The sequence below is a fragment of the Geotrypetes seraphini genome, chromosome 4, assembly GCF_902459505.1.
Source record: "Geotrypetes seraphini chromosome 4, aGeoSer1.1, whole genome shotgun sequence".
Lineage (NCBI taxonomy): Eukaryota > Metazoa > Chordata > Amphibia > Gymnophiona > Dermophiidae > Geotrypetes > Geotrypetes seraphini.
Window position 1 is genome coordinate 239,459,693 of NC_047087.1, and position 17,373 is coordinate 239,477,065.

Below are 17,373 nucleotides of genomic sequence, written 5' to 3' on the forward strand. Positions count from 1 at the left end.
CGTCCTCAGGATACGTTCATCTCTGGCTCTTCCCTTGCCTCTAACTGGGAGGATCGATGAGAAAACCACCTGCGCTCCTGTCTGCTTCAGAACTGGTTTTAGCATTTGTTATCAGTAGTTATTTTATTTCTACAATTAAGCTCCAAAGTTTACTAAACTCCAATTAAAAAAATAATTTTCAGAATATTGGCTTACCTGGTTCAGCCATGGATCGAGGTTCTAAAGGAAAAATAAGGCAGAGTTAACTTGACTGCATAGAAAGAGGAGAAAGAAAAACTGAATAAATGATATTTAATGAAATAACTTTAGAACAGATGTGTTGCTTTATGTGTTTTCCGATTCTGGCATAGGGATCTTACAAACTGAGAGTTCTCAGGATGTTCGCAATGAATACGCATGAGATAGATCTTCAAGCTCTACTTCCACAGTATGCAAAATTAACTCATACATATTCATTGTCGATATCCTGCAACCCAACTGGATTTGGTATCACCAAGGAAGATTTGGGAATCCCTAGCCTATGATGGCTGCCTTTAACTTGACATAAAAAAACAAAGTAATATGGTAAAACAGAAGATGTACAGTGATACAGACAGGCATTTTAATATCTTCATAGTGCACACTGTAAAGCGTCAGTGGGACAAATTAATATTCATGTGTGCTAGTATTTGTTTACACATGGTCCATCAAAATATCTTATGACTGACAAGTATAGACTGGTGATGTAGCCACCATTGGCCTGCCCTTTCAAAATAGCACCTCCTCCTCTTACTCCACCATGTGGGTCTGGCATCAATCTCTGCAGCTGCTCACTCCCCTCCCCCCCCAATCACACATAGACCTGGCATCTCTCTCTGTACCCCCTCTGGCGGTTGGTCCTCCAGTCATGGCATGTGACCAGCAGAGGCAGTAAAACAGACTGTCTGTGGCTTGACCTGCCGAGGCCTTTCGTCTGTCATGTCTGCCTACAGGAAATCACACCACAGGAGATGGGACGTAACAGAGGAAAGGCCCAGCAGGGCCATCTGCAAACAGTCTGTTTCACTCCCTCTTTCAGTCAGACTCCAGGACTGGAGGACAGTCTGGGAGAGGAGGGAGCAGAAAGACACTGAACCCACACAGGAATGGGGGAGCAAGAGCAAGCAGCAGCAGAGTTTGATGCTGATCCTTCAAGGTGGGTGTGGGTGTGGGGATGGGGAAAAGCAGAGACACTGGAATAGGGTTACCATATGGCTCCACAAAAAGGAGTCACTGTTTATTATTATCACAGCTCTGTAGATAATAATTATTAAATTATTTATATTATAATTAGTGAAGTGTTCAGACCAATACCCGTGTATTCTGTGATCTCACTGAACTGGGGTACATTTGGGACCATCATCACACTCCTAATGTCCCTTTGCCAGCCTCCTTTTGTTTATACTCGATAACATTCTTACTTATTCATTATATATACTTGTAGATAGATTTTAAACCACACTTATCTTGATGATTATTCCAAGGGCTTGGCGTAGTTCTCTTTAACTCCCAGCTGCAGCGAGATAAAGTGCTTAAATCATAAAGTGCTTGTGCATGTAGTGTTGACTACTAGCTACTGTGTTCGCTAAAACTTATTCTTAAGCTCGGCCCCCCGACTCGAGTTTCGGGTCCTTCATCAGGAGGGGTCCTGTTAAAAACACAATTTTAATTAAAACCTTATTAAAACTTAAACTTTTATATGGTACTGGATTTCTATATCCTACTTAATCTCATATACTGTCTCTCAGACCAACCTGTTTAAATGATTCATTTTTACATACCTATATGGCTTACTTCTACTGGATTGTCACCTCAAAATGAACACGCTGGGGATCGGCCAGCTATCGTGTCTTTTATACACTCTCTCCTTATTGCTTTTAATCCCTCCCCTTATGATCTCTCATTTCCAACCGGAAATGACGTATCGGACTCCTCTTACGGCTTACAAATTTAGCCATTCTATTTCGGAATTGAGTCCATATGGATGCATAGTCTTTTTGTTAAAAATAAGACGTTGTTCTTTCTGCAGCAAGCATTTTGTGATGTCTCCTTCTTGTAAGTCTACATGAATCAACACCGTGTATTTTAAATCCTCCAGGGAGTGTGCCTTTTGTAGCCAATGGGCTACCAAAGGAGCAGTAATTCTTTCTTTTCGTATGTTGCTTAGATGTTCTGTTATTCTAATTTTGATCTTGCGACTAGTTTGCCCTATATATGGGAGACCACACGGGCATATTATGCAATATATCACTCCCTGCGATTCACAGTTTGTACCAGTAGATAACATAAATTTTTTATCTTTTGAGGCTGGAAGAGGAGTCCGATACGTCATTTCCGGTTGGAAATGAGAGATCATAAGGGGAGGGATTAAAAGCAATAAGGAGAGAGTGTATAAAAGACACGATAGCTGGCCGATCCCCAGCGTGTTCATTTTGAGGTGACAATCCAGTAGAAGTAAGCCATATAGGTATGTAAAATGAATCATTTAAACAGGTTGGTCTGAGAGACAGTATATGAGATTTAAGTAGGATATAGAAATCCAGTACCATATAAAAGTTTAAGTTTTAATAAGGTTTTAATTAAAATTGTGTTTTTAACAGGACCCCTCCTGATGAAGGACCCGAAACTCGAGTCGGGGGGGCCGAGCTTAAGAATAAGTTTTAGCGAACACAGTAGCTAGTAGTCAACACTACATGCACAAGCACTTTATGATTTAAGCACTTTATCTCGCTGCAGCTGGGAGTTAAAGAGAACTACGCCAAGCCCTTGGAATAATCATCAAGATAAGTGTGGTTTAAAATCTATCTACAAGTATATATAATGAATAAGTAAGAATGTTATCGAGTATAAACAAAAGGAGGCTGGCAAAGGGACATTAGGAGTGTGATGATGGTCCCAAATGTACCCCAGTTCAGTGAGATCACAGAATACACGGGTATTGGTCTGAACACTTCACTAATTATAATATAAATAATTTAATAATTATTATCTACAGAGCTGTGATAATAATAAACAGTGATTTAATAATCATCACAGAATAACATTGTATATCTCCCTACTAATTGGCATATCCACAAAAAGGAGGACATTGAAAGCAATTGACGTAAAACCCTGATGTCTCAATCCGTCCTCCTTTTTCTGGAGCCATATGCTAACCCTACACTGGACCCACATGGGGGGAGTGGAAAGCAGAGAAGAAATGCATGACCCCCCCTATTCATCCTCTGACCCCCCTCCCCCGCAATTCCTCTGACATATGTTCATGCATGGATGGGAGGGAGGGTCATCTCCCCTGCCACAATAGCAATAACACCAAGTGCCGCCAAACGCAGCACTTGGGATTACTAAAGCAGCAGGAGAGATGACCCATCTCTCCTGCTGCGATCCAACCCTTCCCCCTCGATCCGATCGGGCCAGGAAAGAGCCCATACCCTACTGGCCCCGCCGGCAACGATCGGGCCAGGAGAGAGCCCCAGCCCTTCTGGCCCCGCCGATTATGATCGAGGCCAGGAGAGAGCCCACGCCATCCTGGCCTTGCCGATCCGCGACCCCCCTCTCCCCACTGATTATGATTGGGACAAGAGGTAGCCCAAGCCCTCTTGCCCCGGTGATCCGCGAACCCTCCCCTCGCCGATTACGATTGGGCCAGGAGGGAGCCCAAGCCCTCCTGGCCATGCGACCCCCCTACAAGATCGGGCAGGAAGGAGCCCAAACACTCCTGCCCAGGTGACCACCCTATCCCTCATCCCCACCCCCGACACCCCCCCGTACCTGAAAAACGTTGGCTGGACAGACGGATCCCAAGCCCGTCCATCTGGCAGGCCAGCCATCCCTCGAATGGCTGGCCTTAGGGCCTGATTGGCCCAAGCGGCTCAAACCCCGCCCACAGGTGGGGCCTGAGGCGCCTGGACCAACTGGAATTGGCCCAGTAGTCTTAGGCCCCTTCTGTGGGCGGGGCCTTAGGCACATGGGCCAAACCCTCTTGCCCTGATCGTAATTGGCAGGGGGGGTAAGGATTGCTAGGGCAAGAGGGCATGGGCTCCCTCTTGCCCGATTGTAATCGGCATGGGGGGGGAGGGGTTGTGCATCGGCAGGGCTATGAGGGCTTGGGCTCTCTTTGGCCTGATCGTTGTCAGAGGGGCCAGGAGGGCTTGGGCTCTTTCCTGGCCCGATGTTGTCGGGGGGGTCCTGGGTCTCTGGGGCAGGAGGTCTTGGGCTTCCTCCTGCCCAATGTTATGGGGGGAGGGGTGGATTCGTTAACTGGTGTTCTTTTTGTCAGACATCGGTTACAGAATCCAGCTTTTAGGCGAAGGACTGGCTCTAGTGTTGGGCGTTTGGGACTTAGACGGTTTTTGGTTGATTATATGTTGTTAGTGTAGAGCAGTGGTCTCAAACTCAAACCCTTTACAGGGCCACATTTTGGATTTGTTGGTACTTGGAGGGCCTCAGAAGAAAATAGTTAATGTCTTATTAAATAAATGACAATTTTGCATGAGGTAAAACTCTTTATAGTTTATAAATCTTTCCTTTTGGCTAAGTCTTAATAATAATTATTGTAATTTATAGCCGAAGACATATGATCAAGAAACTGTTTTATTTTACTTTTGTGATTATGATAAACATGCCGAGGGCCTCAAAATAGTACCTGGCGGGCCGCATGTGGCCCCCGGGCCGCGGGTTTGAGAACACTGGTGTAGACGTAGTGGTGGTCTGGGCATTTAAATAGCTGAACGTAGATGCAGGCCATTATTTTAAAAAAACCTCCTTTTGGATTTTTTTTTTTTTGATAATGAACATTTTCCCTGCTTCTACTTTCAACATTTAAGGCCTTAGGCCAAAAAGGGACTTAGACGTTTTTTTTATTATGCCCCTCCACGGCTGGTTTCCACAGAGATTTCTTTTCAAACTAATATTAAAATTCTTGGATTCATCTTAGATTCCACTTTTAGTATGGAGAGATCTAGAAATGAATACTGTATATATTTGAATATAAGTCGATATGAATATAAGTCGAGACCCCCATTTCCTCCCCCAAAGGAGGAAAAATGTTTGACTCGCATTAAAATGAGGGGGGCCTTAAAATTCAAGTGCCCTGCCAGAATCTGCACCCAGCGCCCCCTCACTCACTCACTCCCTCCCCTGCCAGGCTCTGTACCCAGTCCCCTCACAGCCAGGCACTGCACCCAACCCCCTTCCCTGTCTCCCCTTCCTCCCAGGTTTTGCAACCTGTTCCCCCTCCCTCCCATGCTCTGCACCCTATCCCCCCTCCCTGCCCCTTCCCTCCCTGCCCTGTGACTTCAGAGGGAGAGCCAAGACTGGCGTGAGCAACAAGTCACTGGTTTCAAGTCAATTAGGTTACTGCAACATTATTTTATTAGGTCTATCTGACTCACAAATTTGACATTTACAGCATTTGTAAAATGCAACAGTTAAACTTATTTTAGGGGGCAGATCTACTGATTTTGCCACCCCATTCCTTATTAAGTTGCATTTGTTGCCAGTTCAGTCAAGAATTCAGTTTAAATCATTGATGTTTCTTTTCAAAATTCTATATGGACTAGCATCTGACTATCTCCAAAATATTGTCTTCCTTTACTAAGCAACTAGAAAACTTCATTCTATTCAGACAATTAGGGTGAATATATCCTCAGTTTCAATATGTTGAAAAGCCATAAGTCGGCATAGATCTTTAGTAGAAGGAGGATCAGCACTATGGAACAAATTACCAAACAATATCCAATGTATCTCCTGTTACGCTGCTTTAAGAGGGTAATTAAGGCTCATTTGCTCAATTTTTTCAAAGGGCCCCTGAGCTCAGAATGAGTATTATTTGTTATAAGTGAATTATTGTAATCCAATGGAATCTGCCCTACCTTAGTTTTGGTTGTGATCTGCCTGGAGCATAGTTAGGTTAAGTGGAATAGAAATGTCCACATTAAGGGCTGTTATATTCCAGAGGACTGTCTTCCGGGAGTTTCAACAGGCACCCTTGTGGCCAACTGCTGACAGCAGTGAAGAGGGAGAGGTCCTAACCGGCCTCTTGAAAAAGATCTTCCCGCCGCAGCTTAGAGGGCTGTTATATTCCGGAGGACTGCCTTCCGGGAGTTTCAACAGGCACCCCTGCAGCCAGCCGTGTCATTCTCTAAGTCTCCTTCATTGTTATTTTTGTGACTCTCAGTGTTGAGAAGGCAGTTTCTCCTGTTTGTCTTTTGGATTCTCTAAGTTAAACCAGCTCTACTATGGTAAAGCACTAGCTGGTTAACACTTCCATGTCCATTCTCTTCTTATGACACAGAAAGCTTTTTCTCTTGCACTAAGCCCCATATGGAGGAGTTCATCAAGCAGCGTTCGGTCTTAACGCACCTTTAATGCATGGTAAGGGAATTAGCATGCAGTAAATTCTAAAGCCCATTCTGTACCTATGGGCTTTTAGTGTTAATGTGCATTAATTCCCTTAACATGTATTAAACCCTAATGCCACTTGATGAATTCCCTTCTTAGTGACCAATTTGTAGCCTTGTTACAAAGAAGGGCTGTGGCTTACTGGTTGGGCTGCTGCTTCTGTAACCAGAGGTTGGAAGATCAAATCCCAGTGACCCTGGACAAGTCACTTAATAATAATAATAACTTTATTTTTGTATACCGCCATACCCCGAAGAGTTCTAGGCGGTTCACATTGGTTAGACAGAGATTACAAGTGGTTACATATCAAGTTGATCATAGAGTTGCAAACAACATGGAGATAGTAGTTACAAGTGGTTGCATATCAAATTGATCGTAGAGTTGCGAATAGCAAGGAGAAAAGAAGGGGGGAGGGAGGGAGACAGGGGAGGGGAGTAGGTCAGAAGGGGGGGAGAAGGAGGATAGAAAAGGGCATTAAGGGTCTTGGTCTCGAAATAGGTGAGTTTTGAGTAGTTTTCTAAAGTCGAGGTAGTTGTAGGCCTTGAGGACCATTTGGGCTAGCCAAGGGTTTAGTTTGGCGGCTTGGAAGGCGTAGGTGCCTTCTGCTTTGAAATACCAAAGTGACAAAAAGGTGGTATACAAGTCCCCATTCCCTTTCCCTTAAAGGATATGATTTTCTTTCAAGAGATGTTATTGACCAGAAAGATCCTTGGAAGCTCCTGAGAAATGACAGTGAAAAAAAAAGTAGAACTTACTTTTCTGTAAAATTCTAAAATCTGGAGAATCTTCTATCAATGTCCCCTCTCTGTACCACTCGACTTTTGGAGAAGGAGCTCCTTTCACTCTGCATTCAAAAACCACCAGCTGACTCTCGGAAGCAGTCAAATCCTGCAGCATCTAAGATATAAGAATGGCTACTTTTAGAACAGCTAGATAACTTCTGGATCTAACTTTAATTCTTATTTTCAGGAGGTTCTACTGACATAAATTGTTGCGATTTGGAGTTTGTTAGATTAAAGAAAGCTTAGCTTGGGTTATTTCAAGAAAAACATTATTGCCATAAGAATTTCGGATCACTTTGCAGTTCAGTCTCCCCCTGAATGACAATGTTAACTAACTGCTAACTTTTTTTTTTTTTTTTTTCTGAAGCAGTTCTCATTCATAATCTCTCTTATGCACATAAACATTGACCTGGTACAATATATATGCAAGTATTTTGTTCTAAACAAATTACAAATGGAAAAATTGGGATAGGCTGAATTATAGCTTTTGGTGGAACTCTTTGTGTCACATTTTCAAAATGGAAAGGATAATTACCATGCAGCAAGGAAATTTGAAGAGATTTCAGGTTATTTGGGAGCCATTAACAAGATACTGTAAAGACTGAAAGTATTGCATAGAATAAACGTTCATACACGTCTAGGGTGGGGTGGGAGGGTGGGAATATTTTATGATTTCTTCGGCTTATGATTAATTGTTGGATATAAGGGAGGGGAGATATTTGATGAAAGCTATAATTTGATGAAAGCTATAATTTGATGATATAATAAGTAATGTTAAAGTATAAAATGATTGTATTTTGTGTTATACTTATTGTGAGTTTAAAAAATGAATAATGATTTATTTAAAAAAACAAACAAATTTATCAAAATAAAAATTGATTTTTATACATATTTCACATGTTAGTTCTCCCCCCTCCCCCACAATATTCTATTGTGGTGATCATCATTTTTTTAAAAACATGGCAAGTCATTCAATCCTCCACTGGGACAGATATGGAAAAATGCTTGAGTACCTGATTGTAAACCACTTAATAGGCAGTATATAAAAACCCTTCCGCCGTACCTCTGTAAAGTTCCTAGCATGAGCAGCAACCCCCAAGCTGCTGTCACGCCAGTGTTGGCTCTTCCTCTGATGTCACCTCCTACACGTGGATCATGTGGGCGGCTGTCATGTGGGGCCCACGGCTGTCATCGGGGGGAAGGCCGGCATGAGTTTAAAAAAAATGAGGACATGTATTGTGTGTGTGTGTCCATTTTTTTTTTTTTTTTTTAAAGGCTTCCTGTCCTGAAAAGCTAAATGGCAGGAAGCTGCTTTGGGGCTTCCCCTGTATCTCAGCTGTTTGGGATTTCCCTATTGGCCCTGCACATGTGTCAGAGTTGGTTCTCCAACGACTGGTGAGATTGAATTACGGCAGGCCTCCAGGAAACTCATTTTCATGGAAAACCTTTTGGCTGTTTGGAAATTGGACAAATCGTTGGCCCACAGCGACCCACATGGTCTTAACCATTCTTAGTGCATCCGCACCTTAGTGGCACTCTTTGGTCATTGCTGCTGATTATTTCCCTGTCTTGCTTACCAAATACATGCCTTTGTTTCCTTTCTGCTACAAAAGTTTATGCAACACTGCTCATTGTATTTGATTAATTTAGTAAGGCAAGCTCTGTGTGTTGCTTTCATACAGCCTGATGTTATACTGTCCCAGCAGAGCACTGCATTCAGACAATGCCATGTTACTTGAAACATTGAGTAAAGTGTGATAAGCTGAGATGAGAGCAGCTGCTTTTTTGTGTGGCAGGTGTTAAAATGTGGAACGCATTGATGGGGCAATTACGCCTATGTGCTGACAGATTGAAATTTTAAAAACTATTGAAAACACGTCTATTTGTATCTGCTTTCATGTAAGGAAAGATTTCTATTTGTACAGGCAATAGATGGAAGTGGGCAAGAAATGTCATGAAGCTTTTTGTAATGTTGATTTTATGCTATGTATATTTTATATGGCAACCCTCTAGATATAGATGGTATATACATTTTAAAAATAAACTGTGTTGTTTAAAAAAACCCAACCCTATATTGTTTGAGCGTTTCTTTGGTGTGACCCCTGTAACAGTTTGAGCTAGGATAGTTCTTTTTTTATGCTGTTTCTCTTTTGCTGTTTTGTACTTCTTTGTATTATTTAGCGTGATTTTGTATGTGATTTTTGTTCAAGTTCAAATTCAAGTTTCAAGTTTATTAGTTTTAATATACCGCCCATCAAACAAATATCTGGCCGGTTAACAATAAAATTTAAAAGATAGGAAGACTAAGAACTTGAAGGTATAATAATTGGTGCATTAAATATATGGTGTGGACATAGATAATATTGACAGGACAAACTAGAGAGTGAAGATAAATGGGAAGGGAGGGGAAAAGTTACATATTTAAGAAGAAATAGGAGATAGAGGGATTGGGATAAAACATATGGGGTGGGGTCGCTTTATTAAAGCGGTTGGTTGCTTAGAGAGAGGAGGAGAGAGGATAAGTCTAAGCACTGACAAATGCGTCACGAAATAAGAAGGTTTTTAAGCCTATCTTAAATTTATCTAGGCGTTGTTCATCGCGGAGTTGCTGTGGTAGAGAGTTCCATAAGGATGGAGCAGTTACTGCAAAATTTACTTTTCGTGTATAGTAAAAATCTTTTATGGAGGGAATAAAAAGAAGTTTTTGATCAGTTGACCTTAAAGTGCGTGGGGAACATTGGGGTATGAGAAGTTTATCAAGAAAGGAGGGCTGGTGAGAGAGTTTTATTTTAAAGGAAAGTAAAATGATTTTATAGGTAATACGGTGAGTGATGGGGAGCCAATGTGCTTTTTTTAGAAGAGGAGTGACATGATCGTATTTACCTATTTTATAAATGAGTTTTATTGCAGAGTTTTGTATTAGTTGTAGGCGTCGAATTTCCTTTTGGGAGAGACCATTGAAAAGTGAGTTGCAATAATCTAAATGTGAGATAACTAAGGAGTGTATCAGAATAATGATTGAATCGGTCTCCCGCTTAGATTTGTGTATTTGTGAATGCTGACATGCTGGGGCATAATAAGATATTCAAATTAGTTTGGGGTCCATTGACATCTTTTGTAGATTTGCTATAGTTGTCCTTTATCTTTATTTTCTGTTGTTTTTTCACGCACACATCCAGTGGGGGTGGAAGTGGGGGGGGGGGGGGAAAATATATCTTTTGTTTTGGTATTATTCCTGATGGATGTGGGAGGGAATTTTTATCTTTTGTATAGATACCGATTGATTATAAGTGCTTGGTTGATTATCATTATTTGTATATAAATTGTATTGCACTTTTTGTTGGCATTAAAAACTAAATAAAGTTAAAAAAAAGATTTCTGGATAGGCAGGTTATAAAGAATTTTAAATAAATAAATTAATATTATTTAAATCTAGATACAATGCAGGGCACAGAACTAGTGGCAACCATCGGAAGGATTCAGGGAACACTCTAAAGGGTGAATCTTGAGTTACCCAGTAGGCATTAAAATGAGGGAAAAACACATATAAGGGCAAATGGCACATATAAGGGCAAAGTTAGGCTTTAGGTTAATAAACAATCATGTTTCATTTTCAAATGTTTTGGATTTTTCCCTGATTTAGGGAGATGACCCAGTATATAAATTGAAGACTAGATTAGATTAGTGTGTTTCAGACATTTATTTTAATATAAATTGCATTAAATTTGTATGCAGTAAATTTTTAAAGGGATGCAAATAGATACACATCCTTACTATCAGACTGGAGCAATCAAATAGAGACAAAGCTGTAAGGAACCAATATGTCTGTCCCCTCTCTCCCCTCCCCTCCTTTCCATCCAGCATTTGCCTTACTTCTCTCTCCCTTTCATTCAGCCTCTGCCCTCTTTCTCCCCACCTTCATCCAGTCTCGGCTCTCCTTCCCTACCCCTTCCATCTAGCCTCTACTCTCCTTCCCTCCACCTTCCATTCAGGGTCTGCTCCCTCTCTCTCTCCTTTCCAATCCAGCATCTACTCCTTTTTTCTCCCCTTTCCACCCAGCATCTGTCCTCCTTCTCCCCCATCTGGTGTGTGTCCTCCTTTTCATTCCCTTTCATCCAGCATCTGACCTCCTCTTCTCCCCATTCCATCTAGCCTCTGACCTCTCTCATTTTCCCCTTCTTTTTCCTCCCCTAATACCCCTGCCACTGCTGCTGCTTTTCTAGACCAGCAGCAGTGGCAGCAGAGAAGCTACAATCACTACGGGGCTGGACTCAGCATTCACATGATTGCCTGCTCTGCCCCGGAATAGGAAGTGAAATCAGAGGGAGTGGGACCATCTGTTGTGCAAATGGAGAGTCTGGCTCTGTGGTGTGGGGGGGTAGGAGGATGGTAAGAAAAGGTTCTGGTACCCCTGCTGCATAGAAATGGAGAACTGCTGCATAGCAGCTCAAGAAATGTTTCTACCCATGGAGTACACCGACAGGTTCAAATAGTTTTGAATGAGGCAGAAGGGGGCTGGCAAATAGAAGAGCGGGTTAGAGAAGGGCCAGCCAATCGCACCACTACCTTTACTCTCCTGCTGTCAGCTGAGATGAGGATGCAGAAGCACTGATGGAACTAGGGAGACTGAAGAATGTGTGTTCGAAGAGCAGATGCGGAATTTATGAATGAATTTGACGTGTTATATTACAGATTGTTTTAAATAACCTCTACATCTCTCTGGTAAACAATCCTAAATACGAATAGATAGTGCAAAATTAAGAAATGGACAAGACAGAACAAGAATCGCAAGGAGGGAGAAGTTGTAACATAACAATTAAATCAAAATAAACCATTAATCGGAGATATACAAGGGAACTACTACCTGATCGTACACATCATCTGTCTCCACTCCTTTATATTTTCATCTAGTTTCTGCTTTTATATTTGTCTTCTCTTAACTCTCTTTCCAGAATCACCTGTCCAAGCCATTTCTTCTCTTTCCTCCTGTCTTCAACTTCATATCTGATATTGATCTTTTTCATCTTACTTCTATCAATTTTTCTGTCTCTCTAGCCCTGAATATGTATACCCTAGAGGAGAGGAGGGACAGGGGAGATATGATTCAGATGTTCAAATACTTGAAAGCTATTAACATAGAATAAAATCTATTCCAGAGAAAGGAAAATGGTAAAACCAGAGGGCATAATTTGAGGTTGAGGGGTGGTAAATAGAGAATGACATGGGGAAAAAATTTGTCCCCTTCTCTGCCCCGTCTTGTGAGGTCGGCCCCGTCCCGTCCCCGTGAGCTCAGTCCCCGTCCCCACGAGCTCGGTCCCTGTCCCACCCCCGCAAACTATCTGATTTCATCCGCACAAACCATCTCCCTTCTGTGTTCCTATTTTCCCCATTTCTAATATCTCCTCTCTGTATCTGTATACTCCCTCATGTGTCAGGCATTGCCCCCCCCCTCCGTGTCCATATACCATCCCCATGTATTTACTCTTTATGTCTCTGTCCCTATGTCTGATGCACATAATTCCCCCCCATGTATCTCCCCTTTATGTCTCTGTCTCTATGCCCCATACATATAATTTCCCCCTCCCCCCATGTATTTTCCTTTTATGTCTCAGTCCCTATGCCTCAATTCACTTGCACAACACACAAGGTAACTTTTGTCAATTAAATATACTACACAGATAACCCACTCTGACAACATATATTAGGCACTATGGTGTATAGGTCAATAACATATATTGCATATTTTAAACAAAACGAGCCTCAGAGCTAGAGGCACGGCTAAGTACTTGGCTTGTCTGTGTGTGTTTTGTTACTTGTATGTTTTTTGTATTACCACACTTTTAGACACTATGGAGTATAGTGCTGTATGCTAAATAAGACTCTACATCCATTAACACCACGTTTTTTTTTTATTCCTGGTGGAGTTTTTTCCTGGGTGTTTGCTGGCTGTAAGAGGAGCCAATGATTAAAGCAGGTCAGCTGTGTAGTTGAGTACTACAGGGGATTTGGCGTTTTTCGCCATGCCTCTAGCTCTGAGGCTCGTTTTGTTTAAAGTATGCGATTTATGCTATTGACCTATACACAATATAAGTTGTCAGAGTGGGTTATCAGTCCCTGTGCCCCCATGCACATAATTTCCCCTCTGTTTCTGTTACCTTCCTGTGTCCAGAAAAGATATCCCCTTTCTTCCTCTTCCACACCAATGTTTCTCTCTCCTCTCCAACCCCATTTAGCTTATTTCCCTCTTTCTCCCCCCGTTTCCAGTATTTGGCTAACCTGCCTGTACTTCTCCCCTTTCTCTTTTCTACTCCTCGGCCAGTTTTGCTTTGGTGTCCTTTTTTCCCCCCAAGCTCTATGGGAAACTAATATATATATATTTTTTTAAAGTTCATTTCAGTTGGGTCCTCTGTCCCCAGCAGCAGCCCCCTCCCTCTCGCCCACCGCAGTCCGTGCATCTCCCTCCCTCCCTTGCCCTTACCTTCACTGGCAATTTTATCTTAACAAGCAGCCGGAGCATTTCCTGAAGTCGTGTGTGGCTGACAGGCTGCCTGAAACTGCTCTGATGCAACTTCCTGTTTCCAGTTGCATTAGAGGAGAAGTTTCAGGCAGCCAACCAGCAGCACGCGACTTCAGGAAATGCTCCTGCTGCTTGTTAAGAGGAAAATCGCCAGCAAAGATAAAGGCAAGGGAGGGAGGGAGATACTTGGATTGCGCGGGTCAGATTTTAAAGTATTTTGTGTGTGTTCCCTCAATTAATTGCGGGGACAAGGCCATTCACTGCCCCCTAGGGCGGTGAATGGCCTTGTCCTCGTACCCACAGCGACCAGGATCTTTTTCATCCCTGTTTCGGCGGGTTACCCGTAGCTACCCGCGGCTAGCCATGGGTAACAGCCACCGTGTCATTCTCTAGTGGTAGACTCAAGAGTAATGTTAGGAAATTCTTCTTTATGGAGAGGGTGGTTGATGCGTGGAATGTGCTCCCGAGGTAAGTGGTGGAGAAGAAAACGGTGACATAGTTCAAACAAGCATGGGATGAACACAGAAGATCTCTAATCAGAAAATAATGGGTATACATTGAAGGAACTAAGGCCATTACTGGGCAGGCTTGCATGACCTGTGTCCCATATATCAGTTGAGGACAGGCTGGGGAGGGCTTCAATTGCTGGGATGGTTAAGATGGGCTGAAGTGAGCTTTGATGGAGTCTCCAGTAGATGGAACCTAAGCACACTACCGGGCAGGGCTCTGGGTTTCTGGCCCAGAAATATCTAAGAAAAAAGACCATTTAAATTAAATTAATTTATGGAGCATTTATGGTTGGGCAGACTCTGCCAGCATTTACTATGCTACCAGTCAATTTTCAGTCAATGATGGTCAATGTTTTTTTTCTAAACACTGTCACTGGCTAAATAGTCCTGGGCATTCAATGCCATTTCCATGTTCCCTCTGATGCAAGTTTCCTGTTTAAAGGGGTAGGGACACAGCAGGGCCTTGAGTGCATTCATTGGATCATATGCTCCACACTCACTTTTCTTTCTAATGCTGCTTCTCTACTGATTAGACAGGACAGGACAGAGAGGGTAGGTTAGATGGTGGGGTAGCACTTTACATCAAAGAGAACATTAAGACAACTAGGATCACAGATGTCAAGTATATTGGGGAATCCATCTGGGTAAACTTGGCCAGAGGTAGAGAAAAATGCCTGTACCTTGGTGTGGTATACAGACCTCCGAGACAATCGGAGGAAAAGGACGCAGAATTAATTGAAGACATTGAGAATATCACCTTACGGGGGGAGGCTGTTCTATTAGGAGACTTCAACATGCCTGATGTAGACTGGAACACACTATCAGCGACAACTTGTGATAGCAGGAGGATATTAACGTCCATGAAGGGAGTACGGCTCAAACAAATGGTACTAGAGCCCACTAGGGCCCAGGCCATCCTGGACCTGGTACTTACGAATGGGGAAAGCGTCTCGGACGTCTCAGTGGGAGAGACGCTAGCCACCAGTGACCATAACATGGTATGGTTTAACCTTAAGAAAGGCTTCCCTAGATCACAAACAAAAACAAGGGTACTCAATTTCAGGGGCACTGACTTCGCACGCATGGGAGATTTCGTCTACCAGACGCTGCAGGTTCAAGAAGTAACTGATAATGTGGAAGCTATATGGACAACCTTGAAATCAATCCTTCATGAGGCAACTATCCGCTACATAAAATCGGTAACCAAACAACAAAGAAAAAGGAAACCCCAATGGTTCACAGATGAGGTATCACACCTCGTCAAAGAGAAGAAAAGAGCATTTCTATCATACAAACACATGGGGGGAAAAGTAGCAAATATTGAATATAGGACAAAGTCTGCAGCGGTCAAAACAGCAGTCAGGGAGGCCAAACTTCGTATGGAAGAAACTCTAGCGAACAACATCAAGAAAGGGGACAAATCCTTCTTCAGATACATTAGCGACAGGAAAAAGAACACAAATGGGATAGTACGCCTTAGAACCCCAGACGGGAATTATGTGGAAACTGACTCCAATAAAGCCAAACTACTGAATGATTACTTCTGTTCAGTCTTTACCTGCGAGGCACCAGGGCACGGGCCTCGGCTGGATACAAAGCAAAGCCTGGATGACCCATTTCAGAAGTTTGAGTTCACACCAGCTAATGTTTACAGAGAACTGTCAAGACTCAAGGTGAACAAAGCCATGGGACCGGACAATCTGCACCCAAGAGTGCTCAGAGAGCTATGCGATGTTTTGGTGGAACCATTAGCCATGCTCTTCAATCTCTCCCTAAGTACGGGGAGAGTCCCCCTGGACTGGAAAACTGCCAATGTTGTTCCTCTGCACAAAAAGGGTTGCAGAGCGGAGGCTGCAAATTACAGACCAGTAAGTCTCACATCAATAGTGTGTAAACTCATGGAAACTCTACTTAAAGGGAAATTAGACACGATGAGGGGAATCTGAGGGATCCCTGTCAACATGGATTCACTAGGGGCAGGTCATGCCAATCCAATCTTATCAGCTTCTTTGACTGGGTGACAGGAAAGCTAGACTCGGGAGAGTCTCTGGACATAGTGTACTTGGATTTCAGTAAAGCGTTTGACAGTGTCCCACACCGTAGACTATTAAACAAGATGAAATCGATGGGGTTAGGTGAGAAACTAATGGCATGGGTCAATGACTGGCTGAGTGGAAGACTTCAGAGGGTGGTGGTCAATGGCACCCTCTCTATGACATCGGAGATGACTAGCGGAGTACCGCAGGGCTCAGTCCTGGGACCATCCCTTTTTAACATATTCATAAGGGACTTGACCCGAGGGCTTCAGGGAAAAGTAGCACTGTTTGCCGACGACGCCAAACTGTGTAATATAGTAGGTGAAAGCGATCTCACGGATGGTATGGCGCAGGATCTGATCAAGTTGGAAAACTGGTCCTCAACATGGCAGCTGGGCTTCAACGCAAAGAAGTGTAAGGTGATGCATCTCGGCAGCAGAAATCCATGCAGAACATACACTTTGAATGGATAAACACTAGCTACGACCTCAGAAGAACGGGACTTAGGAGTAATCATCAGTGCAGACATGAAGGCTGCCAAACAAGTAGAGAAGGCCTCATCCAAGGCAAGGCGAATGATGGGATGTATCAATAGAAGCTTCGTCAGCCGTAAACCTGAAGTCATAATGCCACTGTACAGAGCCATGGTGAGACCTCATCTGGAGTACTGTGTGCAATTCTGGAGGCCACATTACCGTAAAGATGTAGTTCGAGCTGAGTCAGTCCAGCGAATGGCCACTAGGATGGTCTCCGGACTAAAGGGTCTCTCATACGAGGAAAGACTGGGCAAATTGCAGCTCTACTCTCTAGAGGAGCGCAGGGAGAGGGGTGACATGATTGAGACATTTAAGTACGTCACAGGTCGTGTCGAGGTGGAAAACGACATATTCTTTCCTAAGGGACCTTCAGTCACAAGGGGGCACCCGCTCAAACTCAGAGGAGGGAGATTTGGTGGTGACACCAGGAAGTATTTCTTTACAGAAAGGGTGGTGGATCACTGGAACAAACTACCGGTGCAGGTGATCGAGGCCACTAGCGTGCTCGACTTTAAGAATAAATGGGACATCCACGTGGGATCCCTACGTGGGTCGAGCAGCACTCTGACTTAA

The 17,373-nt window shown here is 43.2% G+C and overlaps 1 protein-coding gene across 8 annotated transcripts in view; it reads right to left on the minus strand.

The window, feature by feature from the left end:
• Nucleotides 1-17,373, minus strand: part of MYPN (myopalladin) — a 314,293-nt gene that overhangs the window by 102,232 nt on the left and 194,688 nt on the right. For all 8 annotated transcript variants that reach the window (XM_033941751.1, XM_033941752.1, XM_033941750.1 and 5 more), the window contains 2 exons: nucleotides 7,176-7,317; nucleotides 196-219 (listed from right to left, as the gene is read on the minus strand). In XM_033941751.1, coding sequence (XP_033797642.1) covers nucleotides 196-219; nucleotides 7,176-7,317 — 166 coding nt within the window. The remainder of the gene's footprint in view (nucleotides 1-195; nucleotides 220-7,175; nucleotides 7,318-17,373) is intronic.